Here is a 17,575-nt window from a genome sequence, read left to right on the forward strand (position 1 = left end):
CCTATACCACAGCTCACGGCAACGCCGGATCGTTAACCCACTGAGCAAGGGCAGGGACCGAACCCGCAACCTCATGGTTCCTAGTTGGATTCGTTAACCACTGCGCCACGACGGGAACTCCCCCACTCTTTAAATTGTCTTTTTTTCTTTCCTTTTTGGTGGCCTATGGAGCACAAAATTGTGTTATTTTTGATAAAGTCCAGTATAGCTATTTTTTTTTTCTTCTGTAGCTTATGCTTTTAGTGTCATGTCTAAGAAACTATTACCTAACCAAGGTCACAGCCATTGGCTCATACGCTTTCTGTTGTTTTAGTTTTTGTTCTCACATTTAGATTTTGATACAGTTGGTGTCAATTATTGTGCGTGGTATAAGGACTAAGACTAGGTTTGCTTTATACATGTGGATATCCGGTTTTCCTAGTAATATTTGTTGAAAAGACTATTTTTGTTACCATTGAATTATCTTGGCATGCTTGTCAAAAATCACTTGACCAAAAATGTAGAGGTTTATTTTTGGACTCAATTTTTTTTTTTTTTTTCTTTTTAGGACCACACTTGTGTCATTTGTAAGTTCCCAGGCTAGGAGTCAAATTGGGGCTGCAGCTGCTGGCCTACACCACAGCCACAGCAATGCCAGAGCCTTAACCCACGGAGTGACGCCTGGAATCAAACCCACAACCTCATGGATACTAGTCAGGTTGATTACCACTGAGCCACAGCATGAACTCCTGGACCCTCAGTTCTGTTCCATTAACCTATAGATCTCTCCTTATTCTGTTACACATTGTCTTGATTAGCTTTACAGTAACTTTTAATTCAGTAAGTTTGAGTCTTTCAACTTTGTTCTTCTTTTTAAGGATTGTTTTGGCTGTTCTGGACTAATGTTCTATTTCCATATGAATTTTAGGGTCAGTTTGTCATCTTCTCAAAAAAAAATCATCTAGGATTTTGATAAGGATTTGACAGAATCTGTAGATTAATTTGGGGAATATTGACATCTTGACAATATTAAATCTTCTGATTCATTAACATGGGATGTATCTCCATTTATTTAGGGCCTTCTTTAATTTCTTTCAACAATATTATTTAGTTTGTGTATAAGTTTCACATTTTGATAATATATTCTTAATATTTTTTATTATATCACATGTAAAATTGTTTTTTATTTCGTTAGAAATTGCTCATTGCTAATGTAGGGAAATAATCGATATTTTAAACATTAGTCTTATATCCAGAAATGTGATGAATTTATTAGTTCTAACATATTTTAGTAGATTCTTTAGGATTTTCTATACACAAAACCATGTCATTTGTGAATAGAGATAGTTTTATGTCTTTTCCACTTATATGCTTTTATTTCTTTTTCTTGACTGGTTGAATTGGCTAGAACTTTCAGTATAATATTTAATAGAAGAAAAAGAAGATATTGTCTTATTTCCAATCTTAGGAGAGAATTATTTAGACTTTTACCAGTAAGTATGACATTATCAGTGAATTTTTCATAGATGCTTTTTATTGGGGTGAGAAAATACCTTCTATTTCTAGCTTGTTGAATGTGTTTGTTATAGAAGTTTTGTGAATTCTGTCCAGTGTTTTTGCTGTGTCTGCTGGGATGATTCCATTGTTTTTGTCCTTTATTCTGAACCTTGCATTCCGGTAATAAAACTCTTTTGTTCATTGTATATAATAACTTTTATATGTTGCTATATTCAATTTGATTGGATTTGCTTGAGAATTTGCATCTATACCCATAAATTATATCAGTCTTAGATTTCTTTCCTTTTGAAGTCCTCAAGTTCAGGGATTTATTTCTGCCAACTCAAATCCACTGTTGATCCCCTCTAGTGAATTCTTCATTTTGGTTATGGTACTCTTCAACTCCAGAATTTCCACTTTGTTCTTTTTAGTAATTGCTCTCTTTATTTGTATTCTTTGTTTGATAAGTCATTCTCATCATATCTTCCCATAATCATTCTTTTAAGCATGGTGCAGCACTGGGCTTGCAAACTAAGCTATTTCAATAAATGACCTTTGACAGAGGAATGGATAAAGAAGGTGTGGTACATTATACATTCAGCCTTAAAAAAAAATGAAATAATACCACTTGAAGCAACATGGATAGGCCTAGAGATTACCATACGAAATGAGGCTAGACAGTGGAAGACAAACATCATGTGATATAACTTATATGTGGAATTTAATTTTTTAAAAAAGGATACAAAATGAACGTATTTGCAGAACAAAAACAGACTCATGGTCTTTGAAAATAAATTTAAGATTACCAAAGGAGACAGGTTTGGGGATGGACTGGGGCTTTGGGACTGGATATGCACATTGTTGTATATGGAATGACTGGCCAATGGGCACCTGCGCCATTGCACAGAGAACTCTACCTAATATTCTGTGATAATCTATGTGGGAAAAGAATCTGAAAAAGAATGGATATGTGTATATATATATAACTGAATCACTTTGTTGTACAGCAGAGATTATCACAACATTGTAAATGAAGTATACTTCAATGAAACTTTAAAAGTGAAAAAAAAAATTGTAAATACATATGTCAAGGGAGGTTTTTGGGATGTTGGGACACAGATGATCGCTTCCTCTGAATAACATGGTTTCCCAGAACTACTGCAGCCAGATTTCCTACGATGAGGTAAATCAGTCTGACAGTGTATATTAAGGAGGACAGTGGCAAGAAAATATTACGATGAAAGTAGCTAAACCCCTATTTCTTAACCTCTGAAATAGACAGCATTGAAGCCTTCCCTAGTAACGATATTTTCAGTTATAAGAGCCAAGAAATACCCCTTGTTAAGAGAACTTCACTTGTGAACAACGTATCTAATAGTTTTCACTAATGAAAACATTTTTGAGGAGGACTCATTCTATGTAGCAAGAGCAATGTCTTGTGTCAAATACTGTGTTTTGTCATTACATTTGTTTAGTATATATTTGTTGTGCTTTCTGATATGTTTCATCATGTATATAGTTTTGTGTCATACGGAAACAAACGGCAGAGAAAAAGTGCTACTAAATTTATAGCTATAAAATAAAACAGCAAGAAGAATTAGCTTGTTAGATGAGGATGAATACCCAAATCTTGAAGAAAATTTATCAGCATTTAGTGTTTTGTTGCTGAGGACATTGTTATGTTTAATTTTATTCAGAAAAGCATGTTTAGTCCCTTCATATTGAGTGGGCACTAGTTCTCTTCTTGCCCTAAGACAATTATTTGGGGATAGGAATTTATAAATATCTCCAGAAAGGGAATAAAACTATAAATATATTCAAAGGATGATTGATAAATTTCCTGATCCCCTTTGGCAAGAGGTGGAAAAGAAAAAGGGAAACATAGAGGATTGATGAATAATACATAGGAATGGAATTAACAGGAAAAGAGAAAAGAGAGCTAATGCATCATGTGCAAAAACTGTAAGAGATAAGAAAATAATGATGGGAAAATTTGGGGGATTTCAGAGGGAAATTAAACTTCAAGAACTTCTGTAGCCTCATTAAGTCTGAGCACTGAACCAACACAAAACTTTGGGGATCACCAAGTGGAAGCCTTAAGCTCCATACTAGGAATAGTTTTGCATATCTTTGATCCCACTTTTTCTAACTCTTCACTTCTGCTGTAAGACACACTGGTTTATCTCTCTATGTGGCACAGAGCCCTGCCTCCTTTCTCTGGTTCCCCGCTCGCTCTTTGGCATAAAGGGAGATGCAATGAGAGGACAACTCTGCCAGAGCATGGGGAAGCCCAGATCTCGGTTGGATTTCTGCATAACTGCAGACAATTTGCTCTAAGACACAGGCAAGGAGCTTGAGTCTCTTTCTTTCCCTTTATTGCATAAAAAGACAAAATGGACTATTTTAGTGCCAACAATTAGTCTTCATTGGCCTTCAACCAGTGATGTTGCCAAAAATGAGAAATGCCCAGGCTGTCAGCAAAATCGGTAGATGACTGTGTCTGAATAGACTAGAATCCTTTTTTTTAATACTTTTAAATTAGGCACCTTTGACCAGCATGCATATAGCACGGCTATTTCATCCATACTTGTATTAGAGCCTCATGATTTCTCCTGATCAAATGAAGCTAACAAAAGCACAGTGGTTAAGGATCTTAGAATTCCAATCAAGCCAGTGAGGAAATGCCCATGAGGTCATTCAAAGGCAGTGAATGGTAACGATAAGCCACTGACTGTCCATTCCTTGACTATTAGTGGGATCAAGGCTGTATGACTCAAAAGAGTCAATAGGTTATTCTTCTGCTATGAAAGACAGGCTAGAAGAATGTTAAACAGACTCTCTAGACAGACTCAGAGGACTGTATTTGAAGTCTGGCTTTTCCTTGATGCTCACTAGCTATGTGACCTGGAGTAGCCCAGGAACCACACCTCAGGATTATTCTTATCTATAAAGTGGGGATAGTCATAAAGCCATCCCTAATTCCATAAGAGTTTTCAAAAGATGCAAATAAAATAACACACAAAAAGCACTTTATAAACTACAGTGTGCCATCCACTAAGTCTTTTTTATGACTTTCTAGATTTGAATGTGTGTTTCTAGCTGCCAAAGAATGTTTGTTTATATAATCTGTAGACCATTTTAAAAGGATTTATCATAGCCAATAATTTCAACCTGTTCACCTATTGATTATGTAACACAGTTCAATTCCATTAGCAAAACTAGTATAAGTTCTTTTTCTTTTTTTGCTAGCACTACTCAGATTTTTATAGATACGCTAAGTAGCTGAGAACTGGTAGGAGACAAAGATGAGGAGACAAAGTAAAACAAATGTGAGAAGTTAATGATGTTAATGAATAGGCCCTAATATGGTAATTAATTCCTCAATAATGGTGGTATTACTAAGAATTAACAACACTATCATCAATAAGCTCACCCAGGTCTTGATACTTTCTAACTTAATGCAGAAGACAAAGAATACATAAAACAATTATATTCTGTTTTCTTCAAATGTGTATTTCTTTTGAACTTAGAACAACATGTGGTTTAAGAATAACTGTTTTTAGTGAACTGTGTCAGAAACCAATTATGTCAAGAGAATGACTCTGATTCTATCCCAAGTCTCTATTTGCATTTACTGCTCAACAAACTTCAGAGAGGCTGTGTCTTGTCACAGACTCTGTGCTTGACACTACACAATAATTTACTCCCCACCCCCCTGCTCCCCCAGGCAAAGGAAAATCTCAGGGAAATATTCACTTTGTAGGTCAAAGTATCGCTCAGAGCACTCAGTGTGGAAACAGATGCCCTGGACTCTTGCATCAGCTGCTCTGACTGCCTTTGGAAATAGACCAGAAACATCCAAATTAAAGAGTCCTGCTTTTTTTTAAGGAGCCAAGATAGCACAGACAAATCATTCCTGTGAAAAAGAGAATTACTAAAAAAAATGGCATGATACAAATTTGCATAAAGGATCCCCATGCAAACAGGAGCAAAAAGCTCCTGAAGCTTTCTCTGAAGACCCTATGGGCTGAGAAAACCATTCTTAGAAAACCATTATTAAAAAGTGTTTGTGGGGCATTTGAGGGGTGTGATGTGTAGGTGTCTGCTCACAAGCTTGAAATACAACAAATATGGGAAAGCAATCATTCTAGTTCATTCAACAACAACAACAACAACAAAAAATCCAGGTAATTTTGACAAGAGAATGATGCTGGAAATAAAGGTATTTGATTGATTAGATTTGCAATGTATTTTGTGGGTGAGTATGACCTCTGGTGTTAAACTAGAGAAATTCCAGCACTTCTCTATTTTAATGGCAGAATGAGAAGCAAACGTAATTTTTCAAAAGCTTATCACTGCAGATTGCAAGCCCTTATATTATGACCCTTCGTTCAAACTTTCTTCATTCCCTCCCTCTCCCCTTCTCTCATCTCTCTTACAAATATAATTGAATATTTATTGTGTGCAAAGTACTATCCACGTGGGAGAATATTGTCTTTGTTGTTCTAACTGCTTAACTTTGTGTGTTACGTCTATAAACCTATATGGGAGGAAAAAGCAAAATCACAGTATACTATATTTAAAGTTTACATATAAGCTTAAATCCATTTGTTAATTTTATAGAGAGAATTGAGGAAAATAAGAACTTAAATGTGCTCCTGTCTTAACACAATTGTGTAAAGTGCCCCAAACAATAAGTTATGAGAATTCAGACTAAAAACAAAAAGTTGCTGGGGCATCATACTAATAGAGGATTATCATACTTTCCAAATACAGACATTTATTAGCAAGATGATTTTTTTTTGAGTGTATGTGATCAGATGATTCTTTAAAACAGAAAGATGATAAATATCAGACTAACTTGCTCTCCTCTCTCTCCAATCATAGTGGGTTTCACATTACTACGTTATTTCATGAGCTTTTCCAAAATACTGGCTTAATGGAACTATAGCAATCTGAATCTTAGTATTCCGACTGTTCCTCCTGCTGTAGGCCAAATCTCTTTCTTACCATGTTGCTCTTTGTGGGCAGTGGGAAGGCCATCATTGCCATAAATCTCAGCGAACACTCCTTGTATCTACATGACTAGTGGTATCGCATCTAACCCTGTACTAAGGCGTAGATATATACACGGCAAAAGATATAATCTTTTTTTTTCCTGTTATTTGTTTATGGGACCTCTCTGAAGACTTGAATTTCCTATTTGAGAAAGTCAGTTTGACAATAGAAGATGAAGCCATAACTTTTTAAAATGACATTTTGACTACTTTAGAACCTTCTATCTAATTTCATGCTGGGAACAATTACTGTGACATTTGGGGAGAAGATCCATGTAATCCTTCATCTAAATTTACAAAAGACTTGAAAGTATTAATTTACCATAATAACATTTCTTTGATATATTTAGATTTGGAAGGATGAATCAAACTTTTTCACTTTTCAGCTGCAGTGTAGAAACTAGAAGAAGGCTATATAATTTATTAAGTGAAAATAAATGTGCTTGATTTTGTGCTTGACTTTTTTTTCCTCACCAGGAAGGTGAAAAACATTTTTTTTGGAAGCTTTCACTGTAATTTGAAATTACTCATTAGAATTGTTTTTAGGAGTTCCTGTCATGGCTCAGTGATTAACGAATCCGACTAGGAACTATGAGGTTGCCGGTTCAATCCCTGCCCTTGCTCAGTGGGTTAAGGATCTGGCGTTGCTGTGAGCTGTGCTGTAGGTTGCAGACGTAACTCAGATCTGGCGTGGCTGTGGCGAAGGCCGGCAGCCATGGCTGTGATTAGACCCCTAGCCTGGGAGCCTCCATAGGGTGTGGCCCTAGAAAAGACAAAAAAAAAAAAGTTTTTAATAGTCGTGCTCATCACACAATTCATGCAGATCCATTTAGTAACCGAAAGATTCTCTGAGCTTCATAATTCTAAACAAGTTTTAAGGAATTGCCAAAAATCATAATAGAGTATAAAAATAATATGCTATCGCCAATTTTTAGCCAAATTCTATTCTGGACCAAGACTACAGAGAAATGCAAGTTCTGTGGGACTAAAAGCAACCTTCTCCCTTTTTTTCTTTTGGATTTGTTTACTTGCATGCACACACAAAAAAATTAAATTGTTAAACCCATGTCCAAAGAATATCCTAAAATGAATTATTCACTCCATGGCGTTGAAAACACACACACTCTCTTAGGAGCAGGTACCTGGGTAAGCAACTTTAGGGCAGGTGCCGAGTAGAATATCAAGAAATTGGATCCAACTGAGAATTCCAATTACCTAATGAAGGTGATCCTCTTTCACTTGAATTTCTTGTTCTATCTAATTCGTTCTAATTTCTATCATAAAAATCATGCTTTAAAATCACAATTTAAAATGGCAACAAATATTCACCTAGCCTATTTCTTTCATTCTCTTTTCGGGAGACGGGAATCTCAATTTGCAAATAAATACAAACGAGGAAGATTTAAGATGGGGCACTAACAAAGAACCCTCTACAGCATCGTCTACCGCTTTGTGTTAGTATATCGCTTAAAAGAAGGACACATTACAGGAAATTTGTGATAATAAAACATAATCTTTATTGGTCTATTCACAAATAAATAACTGTTATACCTAACTCTAGCAAAACTCCAGCACTGTCCCCAGGCAGCTATTATTCAGCCCAAGTTGTCGTTATTAATAATTTCCCAGCCAAGCTACGACTGCCGGTGTGAAACTGCCGGTGTAAATCAGCCGGCGCCAGGCCCCTCTCCATCCGCCGCCGCCGCCGCTGCAGTCAGGGCTTGGCAGAGTAGAGGCTCGGTGTTTGCGCATCATTGATCCGCCTTTGCTTTGTGTCTGTGCTGCAGGTGGGGAGGAGGAAGAGGAACTGAAGACGAGGTGGTGGCCGGCGGTCGGGGAGCAGCCTCCAGACCCTCGAGCAAGCCTCCTCTCCAAGGCAGGAAAAGCCCGAGAATCTACCCACTGGAGCGGCCAGAGGGCCTGAGCTCCAAAGCCCCGGACCCGGCGGCCGGGGGCGCCAGCCCCTCATGTTCCGCAGAAGGAGCAAACGTGAGCGGGCGGTAGCGGGGAAAGCCCTCCGCCCCCGCCAGGGGGACCCGGGAAGCCCGCGCCGGCTCCTCCCGCTGATGGAGGGGGATCCCCTCCTCCGGCCCCGCCCCCATCCTCCCCCGGCCCGGGCGCAGAGGCGGTTAACCCTACCCACGCCACAGTGTACTCCGCACTCCGGCAAAAGCGCGGCGCAGCCATTCCCAGTTACCCGGCGCCAGAGCCCAGCGGCCGGGAAAGATCCGAGAGCAGGACCCGCTCTCATCTCGCCGGAGCCAAACCTGGGCTCAGGCCCCGAAATTCTCACCAAGCCCTGCTGCACCAAGCCCTGCTAGTCGCCAAACTTTTTCTCTCCAAAGCGGGTGTCCCCGCAATTATTTGGCGGGCAGCCGGCAGCCTACTCTCTGCAAGATGATTAGGGAGAAGTAGGCGTGGGGCGAGGGGGCTGCTGTTCTGCAGTTCTAAGGGGCGTGCACGCGGGCGGAGGAGTAGCCCCGGTACCGCACTGTTCCCTCGCCTGACCCCTGGCTGGGGTGGCCCAAAGTGCTGCAGTGCTCAGCGCAGGTGATCTAGACTGCGTGTCCGACACTAGTTCGGGGGGAGCGGCACAGGAGAGAGGGGCTCCCCTTTCTCCACCTCCTGCAGACCCGCTGTACTGTCCGGCAGCTCCCAGCCCCTGGTGGTGCTTACGGGGCGCTCCCAATCAGCAGGTGGAGCCCAGGTCCTCACCCTGTCCTGGCCTCTCTTTTCATCCTGCAGATTCCCCCCTCCCCATCTCTCTTTCACACTCATTCCCCAAAAACGCGCGCGCCGCAAACTCTGTCTCGGTCCCCGCAGGTGATGTCATGCCCATTGTTTTGGTGCGCCCAACCAATCGGACTCGCCGCCTGGATTCTACCGGAGCCGGCATGGGCCCTTCCTCGCACCAGCAGCAGGAGTCCCCGCTCCCGACCATAACGCATTGCGCAGGGTGCACCACCGCCTGGTCTCCCTGCAGCTTTAACAGCCCTGACATGGAAACCCCATTGCAGTTCCAGCGCGGCTTTTTCTCAGAGCAGCCGCCACCGCCGCCGCGCTCCTCACACCTGCATTGCCAGCAGCAGCAACAGAGCCAGGACAAGCCGTGCCCGCCCTTCGCGCCCCTCCCGCACCCTCACCACCACCCGCACCTCGCGCACCAGCAGCCGGGCAGCGGCGGCAGCAGCCCATGCCTCCGGTGCAACAGCTGCGCCTCCTCCGGTGCCCCAGTGGCGGGGGCGGGGGCGGGGGATAACCTGTCCCTGCTGCTCCGCACCTCCTCGCCCGGCGGCGCCTTCCGGACCCGCACCTCCTCGCCACTGTCGGGCTCGTCGTGCTGCTGCTGCTGCTCGTCGCGCCGGGGCAGCCAGCTCAATGTGAGCGAGCTGACGCCGTCCAGCCATGCCAGTGCGCTCCGGCAACAGTACGCGCAGCAGCCGGCGTCCGCCTCCCAGTACCACCAGTGCCACAGCCTGCAGCCCGCCGCCAGCCCCACGGGCAGCCTTGGCAGCCTGGGCTCCGGGCCCGCGCTCTCGCACCACCACCACCACCCTCACTCGGCGCACTACCAGCACCACCAGCCCCAGGCGCGCCGCGAGAGCAACCCCTTCACCGAAATAGCCATGAGCAGTTGCAGGTACAACGGGGGCGTCATGCGGCCGCTCAGCAACTTGAGCGCGTCCCGACGGAACCTGCATGAGATGGACTCCGAGGCACAGCCCCTACAGCCCCCGACGTCTGTCGGAGGAGGTGGCGGCGCGTCCTCCCCGTCTGCTGCCGCGGCCGCCGCTTCGTCCTCAGCCCCGGAGATCGTGGTATCTAAGCCGGAGCACAACAACTCCAATAACCTGGCGCTCTACGGAGCCGGCGGCGGAGGCAGCACTGGAGGAGGCGGCGGCGGCGGCGGCAGCGGGCATGGCAGCAGCAGTGGCACCAAGTCCAGCAAAAAGAAGAACCAGAATATCGGCTACAAACTGGGCCACCGGCGCGCCTTGTTTGAGAAGCGCAAGAGGCTCAGCGACTACGCGCTTATCTTCGGCATGTTCGGCATCGTGGTCATGGTTATCGAGACCGAGCTGTCGTGGGGCGCCTATGACAAGGTAGGTACTCAAACCCGGCCCACCCTTCCCGGAACACAGAGCTAGATACCAAGTGATTGGAATGGGCACTGGTAGCAACTCTCTGCCTGCCAGTCCCAAGCCTTCCCCGGACCATCAGAGGTGCCCGCCGGGACGGCAAGCGCGGCTCAGACGCGCACCCCTAACCCGCAGGGCAACTCTACAGAGAAAGCCTTTCCACGCGCAGCCAAAGTTCTGGAGGCATTGAATGCCTGGCGCGTCTGGGCATGTTAAATAAGTGGTTTCAGGAGTCGGTGGAGAAAATATGCCATATTCCTCTCCTGATATTGGTGTTGTAGGAGACCCCCTTCAAAGCTAAGCACTTAAACTCAGGAATAACTTCAGGGGGTTTTGAGCGCTTTGGTCTGTATTGCCCTGGATCCTGCTGCTTGGCCTTCCCCACTTTCCTCTCCTCTCTCTTCCCTTTGTGGCCAAGTGATCCGATAGATCACAGAGCCAAGGCAGATGCCCCTACCCCCATCCTCCTCCTGGGAGTTCAAGTCCACTTGCTGGGGACGACTGGCAGACCCCGGGGCGTCCCAAAAGGTGGTTAAAAGTGCTTCTTTTTAAAACGTGCTTCTGTCTATGTTGCAGGCGTCGCTGTATTCCTTAGCTCTGAAATGCCTTATCAGTCTCTCCACAATCATCCTGCTCGGTCTGATCATCGTGTACCACGCCAGGGAAATACAGGTAACTTAGGTTCTGCTGTTTATGAATGACCTAAAGCCTTGCCACCAGCCTGGAGCGGTTCAAGGCAACAGATGCTGTTTTCCAAGCCCTCATGTCCTTGCTCGAGGTTACCAAAGACACATGCTGTATTCTTACCTTAGCACCTGACCTTTACTTTCAACTTAAAAACAAAACAAACAATACAGCATGTAAACATTCAGTAGTTTCTGCGATGTGTTGTTAAACCTTTCAGGTTTTCCCCTCTCTACTTTAGGTAGGTCAACGTCCTCATATCAGTCACTGCATTTGTTTTCCTTAAGGCCAGTTATGCACTAGCCTTAGTCTGTATTCTTGTTTGATACACCTCTTCCTAGTGGATGGGTCATTATGGACGATTGTGTCCATCTATTTCACCTTCTGCAGTAGTAGCTTTGAGAAGAAAATAAGGCCATTATATTCCTTGTTAATATCTATAAATAAGACCAGAGGGAAAGTCTGACCTTTGTCTATGCTCCAGTGTTAAAGAAAAAACCAATCTATTGTAAATTTAGAATACAAATTCTGTATATCTGGTAATTTGGTAGACTTTTAGGTACAATCATTACATTATTTTTAATATGTCATTTAATAGCAAAGGCCACTGTCCTCCCTTGTGGGTGGGCTTTTTAGGAAATGTTGTTTTGTTTAAATGCAGCCAGGAACTCTATTGTTAGATTTGACTGTTACTGACAATTCTAAGAATACTCCATCTAAAATTCATGGGTCATCTTTTGAGTTGTTTACTTTGCCATAGCTTTCAGTCAAAGGAATATAAGGTTTGTGAATTAAAGTAACTAGAGTTTTCAAAAATTAATTGATATTGGGATTTTTCAGTTTAGAATTTACATTATTGTGCATTTTCTGATTTCTTTGGAGCACTTGTTAGGAATTTGGCAGAACTACTAAATCCTCAAATTTAGGCTGCTTTCCTTTAGGAGTTGCTGTTGTGTTTAAATAACTTAGCATTAATAAACTAATTTTAAGTTGGTAAGTCACAAAAACAAACTATTACCCAAACAAAATAAAGGTACGCATGACCCCAAATGAGGAGGGAGAAATTACTTCATCCTGCTTTCAAATGTGTAAAAACTTTGGAAAAGGTGAATAGAGGATGAGAATTAGAGAGAGAATACTGAAAGGTAAGTCATAAAATTTCACTGGTAAAACAAAGCAAACACATTTGAACTCTTTAAAATTTTAATAATTTACACAGGTCTATCTTTAATTCAGTAGTTCTGACCATGGGCTTTTGAGATTCTTTCAAACATTTTAAAGTTATACTGAGACATAACTTAAATATGAGGAGCATAATTTCTCATTTGGACTTAAGTAGATTCTTAACGCTGGGAACAAAATAGGTCTCATGGCCCCTTGACTCAGTTTACAGATGAGGAACCTGAAGTCCGAAGAGGTGGCTATCTTCCAGATCCCACAGCTAGACAGTTCAGAGTGTGACCAGCCCTGTTCTAGCTTCTAGCACAGAATGCTTCCTGCTGCTCTCTGCTGCTACTTTCCAGCAACCCTGAAACATGAACATGTCTTTATCTGTAGTTCCTCTCTAAATCCAAAAGTTTGGTGTATGAGTAGGATTAAATTAAAAAAAAAATATTACTCTAAAATCTTCTTGGATATTTTTTAAAAATCAAGTAACTTAAAATTTTCTTTTTGCTTGGAATCTAGAGGAGTTTTACTTAATCCCCCCTGAAAAGAGACCTTGCTGTGTTTTTTTGTTAGTTTTTTTATTTTTTCAATTAAATATCAGCTTTCCTATTATTTCTGTTCCTTCTGAATTATAGACAGCTAAACAAACATTCATGGGGGAGGATAGTTGAGGGAATTAACATCAAGAACAAAGTGTATCCTGAAAACACTGACTGTTTAAGAATTATGGAGAGTTTTTTGGGAAATAATTTTTAGGAGTTTGAGAAAAGTGACCAAATGTTAATTATGTGTTGTAAACATTTTTGATACCATATTAGAAATCTTGAGTTCCTGTTGTGATGCAGCAGAAACAACCCAACTAGTATCCTTGAGGGTGTGAATTCAATCCCTGGACTCACTCGGTGGGTTAAGGATCTGACGTTGCCATGAGCTGTGGTGTGGGTCGCAGACAGGTCTTGGTTCTGGGGTGGCTGTGGCTGTGGCGTAGGCCAGCAGCTGCAGCTCCGATTTGACCCCTGGCCTGGAAACTTCCATATGCCGCAGGTGTGTTCCAAAAAAAAAAAAAAATCTTGAAACTTAGAGAAGCTAATACATATACAAGAAATCATAGTATTTTTATAGGACATTTATGCTTGAAAGAATTCCACCCCAGCTAATTTTGAGGACTATTTCTGTTATACAAATGCATAGATATATTTATTAGAGAATATATAGCATGGGTGATAAAAATGAAGACATGGATTCCCCCTCTAAGAATTAGAAGCATGGTTAACCTCTTTACTATTGGGGCACCATAAGCATCATCAACAGTTAGGTTTTTGTAATTGGATTTATCTGACATGATACACAGTTTCAGTTAAACCAGCTACACTAAGATAATTTCAGAATAGATACTTGGGTAATATCATTTAGTTGTTTTGGACATGGCTTTTACATTCAGTGTTTAATCTAGAGGTTTAATTTTTTTTTTCCTTTAGCTGGAGCTCCAAATTCTTATCTGAGATGCCCTTTAAAACAATATAAAATGGAAAAGGAAAAGATACATGTGGAGACTCTGAGCTAGGAGTCAGTAGCTAGAAAAACACGTTCTAATTTATCCAGATAATAGAGTTGGTGATGCTGCTGAAATAGTTCATTCTGAAACAAAGTAAAATCAAGTGCACAGGCTAATGTATTGATACGTGGAAAATGATGAATTGTGCCCTTTTTACTCCTTGATGTCACTGCCATAGGTGTCCTTTTTTTTTCATAAGTTTTAAGCAGATGGGCACATATCAGTTTACTATTAAGAATTCTTAATGTATTGATTAGCTTTGAGTTCAGGAACTTAATGCAGGGACTATGCTGCTCTTGGACATAGCATATAGTCTAACATGACACTTCCTCTTTTTCTTCTTAGCATAGCAGTGTAATGATTGGATAGTGAGAGCTAGCTGGTGTGGGTTTCTGGTACATAGTGGGATTTCTCACTGCATTCAGGGAAAGTGGAAATTAAGTGTTATAGCCAACATTGTGGCTCTCTTTCCATTGTAATTGCTTTAATGAAGCTTGAGGAGGCCCTGACATTTCCATGGAAAACCCTGGAAAACAAGTCATTGTGACCTTTTATGAAATGTTTATACATACTCTATCAGAATAGGATGGCTCAGGTGAGTCATGGACGGAAGTGCCTGAATTAAAATAGTGTGATGAGGAAGCTTTGTAAGAAGTTAGTACATTTCAACTTTGGTGTCATTTTTCAGTACCACAGACAGCTCAGTGCACCAGCCTATAGTTTGTTCATGTCACTAATTACTTTTAAGCCCCTGAACCAAAATTGAAATCACTTTTTTGGGGGGGAGGATGGTGGTCAGAATGCTTATATAAAATCCTATTTAGTGGGAGCTGTTTCTCAGCTAAGTATTAGACTTTTTCAAATAGACATTTGCCCTTTATCCATCAGTAAAGCCAAAATAAATAAAGAAAAATAACAATAAACAAATAAAATGCATTTTAGCAAATGCATTTGTTTCATAACTTTTGAAAAGCTAAAGTACTTCAGGTTGTTTTATACAATTTGGAAAATCACTTGCTGCTAAATAAGTAGCTTCCCCACAACAAGTCCAAGGTTAAACTACAGGAGAAACAGGTATGATTTCTTGTGACTTTTCTTCTTTGTTTCCCCCCCTCTTCTGTACAGTTGGAAGTATTTTTTTGATGGGATAAAAACAAAACAAAATTCAGATACTTTTAAGGCTTTTCAATATCACATAAGTTGAATGTAGATTACACTTTGTCTTTTCAACTTTAGCATACCCATATTTCTCTTGTGGAAGTGATTTTAGTTGAGAGGGTTATTTAGTCTTTTGAGATAAAAAAAAAATATAAGATTCTAAGTTAGGAAAGAAAGCCCTTGTTTTGCAATCTTTCTGATTCTCACAGGATTTGGCAGAATAGCAAGTCCTATACCTTAAAGTTGAAAACGTTTTTGTTTTCTTGATTCTGTTTTGGTAATAGTGTAATTATATAATAAATAACATTAGGGGAAACACTGATTTTTCTTTGGTATCTTTTGCAGTGGAATAACTCTATGCATTTTCCTTCAAGTTAGCTTTCCAGAGATGCAAGATACAGATCTAAAACTGGAAGGGCAGAAATTAAAATTTCTCTTTACTTGTGCATCTATGCCATACAAAGGAGGAGCATGTGAGTGAAGTCAGGGGACGTAGCAGCCTCAGAAAGCTCCTGTGCTTGTTGGAGAGGGGTGGCTAAGTGCTCACTTAGCAGGCTCAGGCTTGCTCTGTGGAGGCTGGAAAAGGATGCTCACTTTCCCACTTCTGCAGATAGCAGGTGGATGCTTCCAGACCATGCAGAGAATTCTGCATATAGTTATTATTCTTATTTATAACATAATACATACACACAGTAAAAATAAATAGTACAGAAGAGTTTCAAATAAATGCAATAAGTCACATTCTCAGTCCTGTTTCTTAGAGATAACTGCTTTGATATTTCTCACCCATTTCTCCACAATTTTCAAAAATGAATATTTAGTTGTGTTTAGAGACACCCATACATTTTTTGAAAGATCTATTGAAGTATAGTTGATTTTCAATGTTGTGATAATTTCTTTTGTACCAAAAAGTGTGTCAGTTGTATACATACAGACATCCATTCTTTTTCAGATTCTTTTCCCATGTAGAACATCACAAAATATTGGGTGGAGTTCCCTGTGCTATACAGCAGGTCCCTATTGGCTGACCGTTCCATACCTTACTTTTATTTTTTAGTGTATATTTAAGATTTTCCTTCATCAGCACTGGGAGACCCATCTCATTTGTTTTTTTTAGCCACTGTTTATTATCCCATTTTGTGGATCTACTGTGGTTTATTTACTGTAGGCACTTTGAGTTTTCTAAGCTTTTCCTGTTACAAGCAGTACCAAAAATGAATACTCTGTACATTTATTGTAAACTACCATCTACTATTTAGAGTATGCATATATGGTAAATATCCAGCAGTCAGATTTCTGAATCAAAGGGAGTTTGTATGTTAATGGAAAGGTATTGCCCACCAACCCTTCAGAAATGTGGTCAGAGTTTGTGTTCCCCTGCTTTGCCATGCATTATCCCCTTACAGCATTGTTAACACTGACTATTCTAAAAAGGAATTTTAAATATCTTTGGCTTTTTAAAGTTTATTCTCTTCTTGAAAAAAACAGGTTTTTTTTTAAGAAAAATTCTTTAAGAACAAAGTTCATGGCCTCATAGGCTTTTTTTTTTTTTTTTTTTTTTTTTTTTGCAATATCTTGCAATATCTAGTTGTATGTGTTACCTTGTCTGCTAACAAACTGACTATTCCTTGTAAAGATGCTGTCAGCAGCAAATATTTCCCAAGTTTTTTGTTTTTTACTTGAAAAGAAAATTAGGGGTAAAGGAAGCTGAAAGAGTAGAAGGAATGTTCTTTAGCTGGGTCTTTAAGTTTCTGCTGTAATATCAATGAGGTGGAGAAGAGTTAATTCTTTGACCGTAAGACTGCAAAAGACAGTGAGGTGGAAACATTGCTTGAATTGTGTGGTCCTGGGGTGGTCAGCTCCACAGCTGATTTCTATAGTGCCAGCAACTTCTATATTGGTCGTAATGAGACTCTCGGTCCCTTTGACTTCGTGTATGCGCTGTAGTAACGAAATCACTCAGGACTAATTTTCTCCACCTGCCTGTGTAAGGATCTCTGCATTATTAATGGGTGTGACACTAAATAAAGTGATCCTGGTGTGTTTACAGAGCAGCATCACAAATGAATGAAGAGTGGAACTTTAGGTTTACCATAAGTGGTTTTGCTTGATCTGCCAATGCATTTCTGGGCCATGTTTTGTACGGCTCGGAAAGATGGGCACTGTGGGCAGTAGTTGTCCAAAACCATGTGTGGCAGGGTGGCTGGAGGGAGCCTGCACTGATTTAACTTCAGGAAAAGTAGTTTCATGAGGCCATTCTGCTCTTTAGGAATTACTATGATGTTTGCTACTTTGGAAATTTATTTTTATTTATTATTATTATTATTATTATTATTATT

The 17,575-nt window shown here is 40.9% G+C and overlaps 1 protein-coding gene across 5 annotated transcripts in view; it reads left to right on the plus strand.

The window, feature by feature from the left end:
- KCNN2 (potassium calcium-activated channel subfamily N member 2) overlaps positions 1-17,575 on the plus strand; it is a 442,972-nt gene that overhangs the window by 281,251 nt on the left and 144,146 nt on the right. For 3 of the 5 annotated variants that reach the window (XM_021084636.1, XM_021084637.1, XM_021084635.1), the window contains 3 exons: positions 8,321-8,522; positions 9,357-10,636; positions 11,249-11,344. In XM_021084636.1, the coding sequence (XP_020940295.1) occupies positions 8,501-8,522; positions 9,357-10,636; positions 11,249-11,344 (1,398 nt within the window). In that variant the 5' untranslated portion in view covers positions 8,321-8,500. Of the gene's footprint in view, positions 1-8,318; positions 8,523-9,356; positions 10,637-11,248; positions 11,345-17,575 lie in introns of those variants that run through there. The other 2 variants (XM_021084638.1, XM_021084639.1) reach the window with 2 other exon arrangements.

This window comes from Sus scrofa, chromosome 2 (genome assembly GCF_000003025.6).
Source record: "Sus scrofa isolate TJ Tabasco breed Duroc chromosome 2, Sscrofa11.1, whole genome shotgun sequence".
NCBI classification, from domain to species: Eukaryota; Metazoa; Chordata; class Mammalia; order Artiodactyla; family Suidae; genus Sus; species Sus scrofa.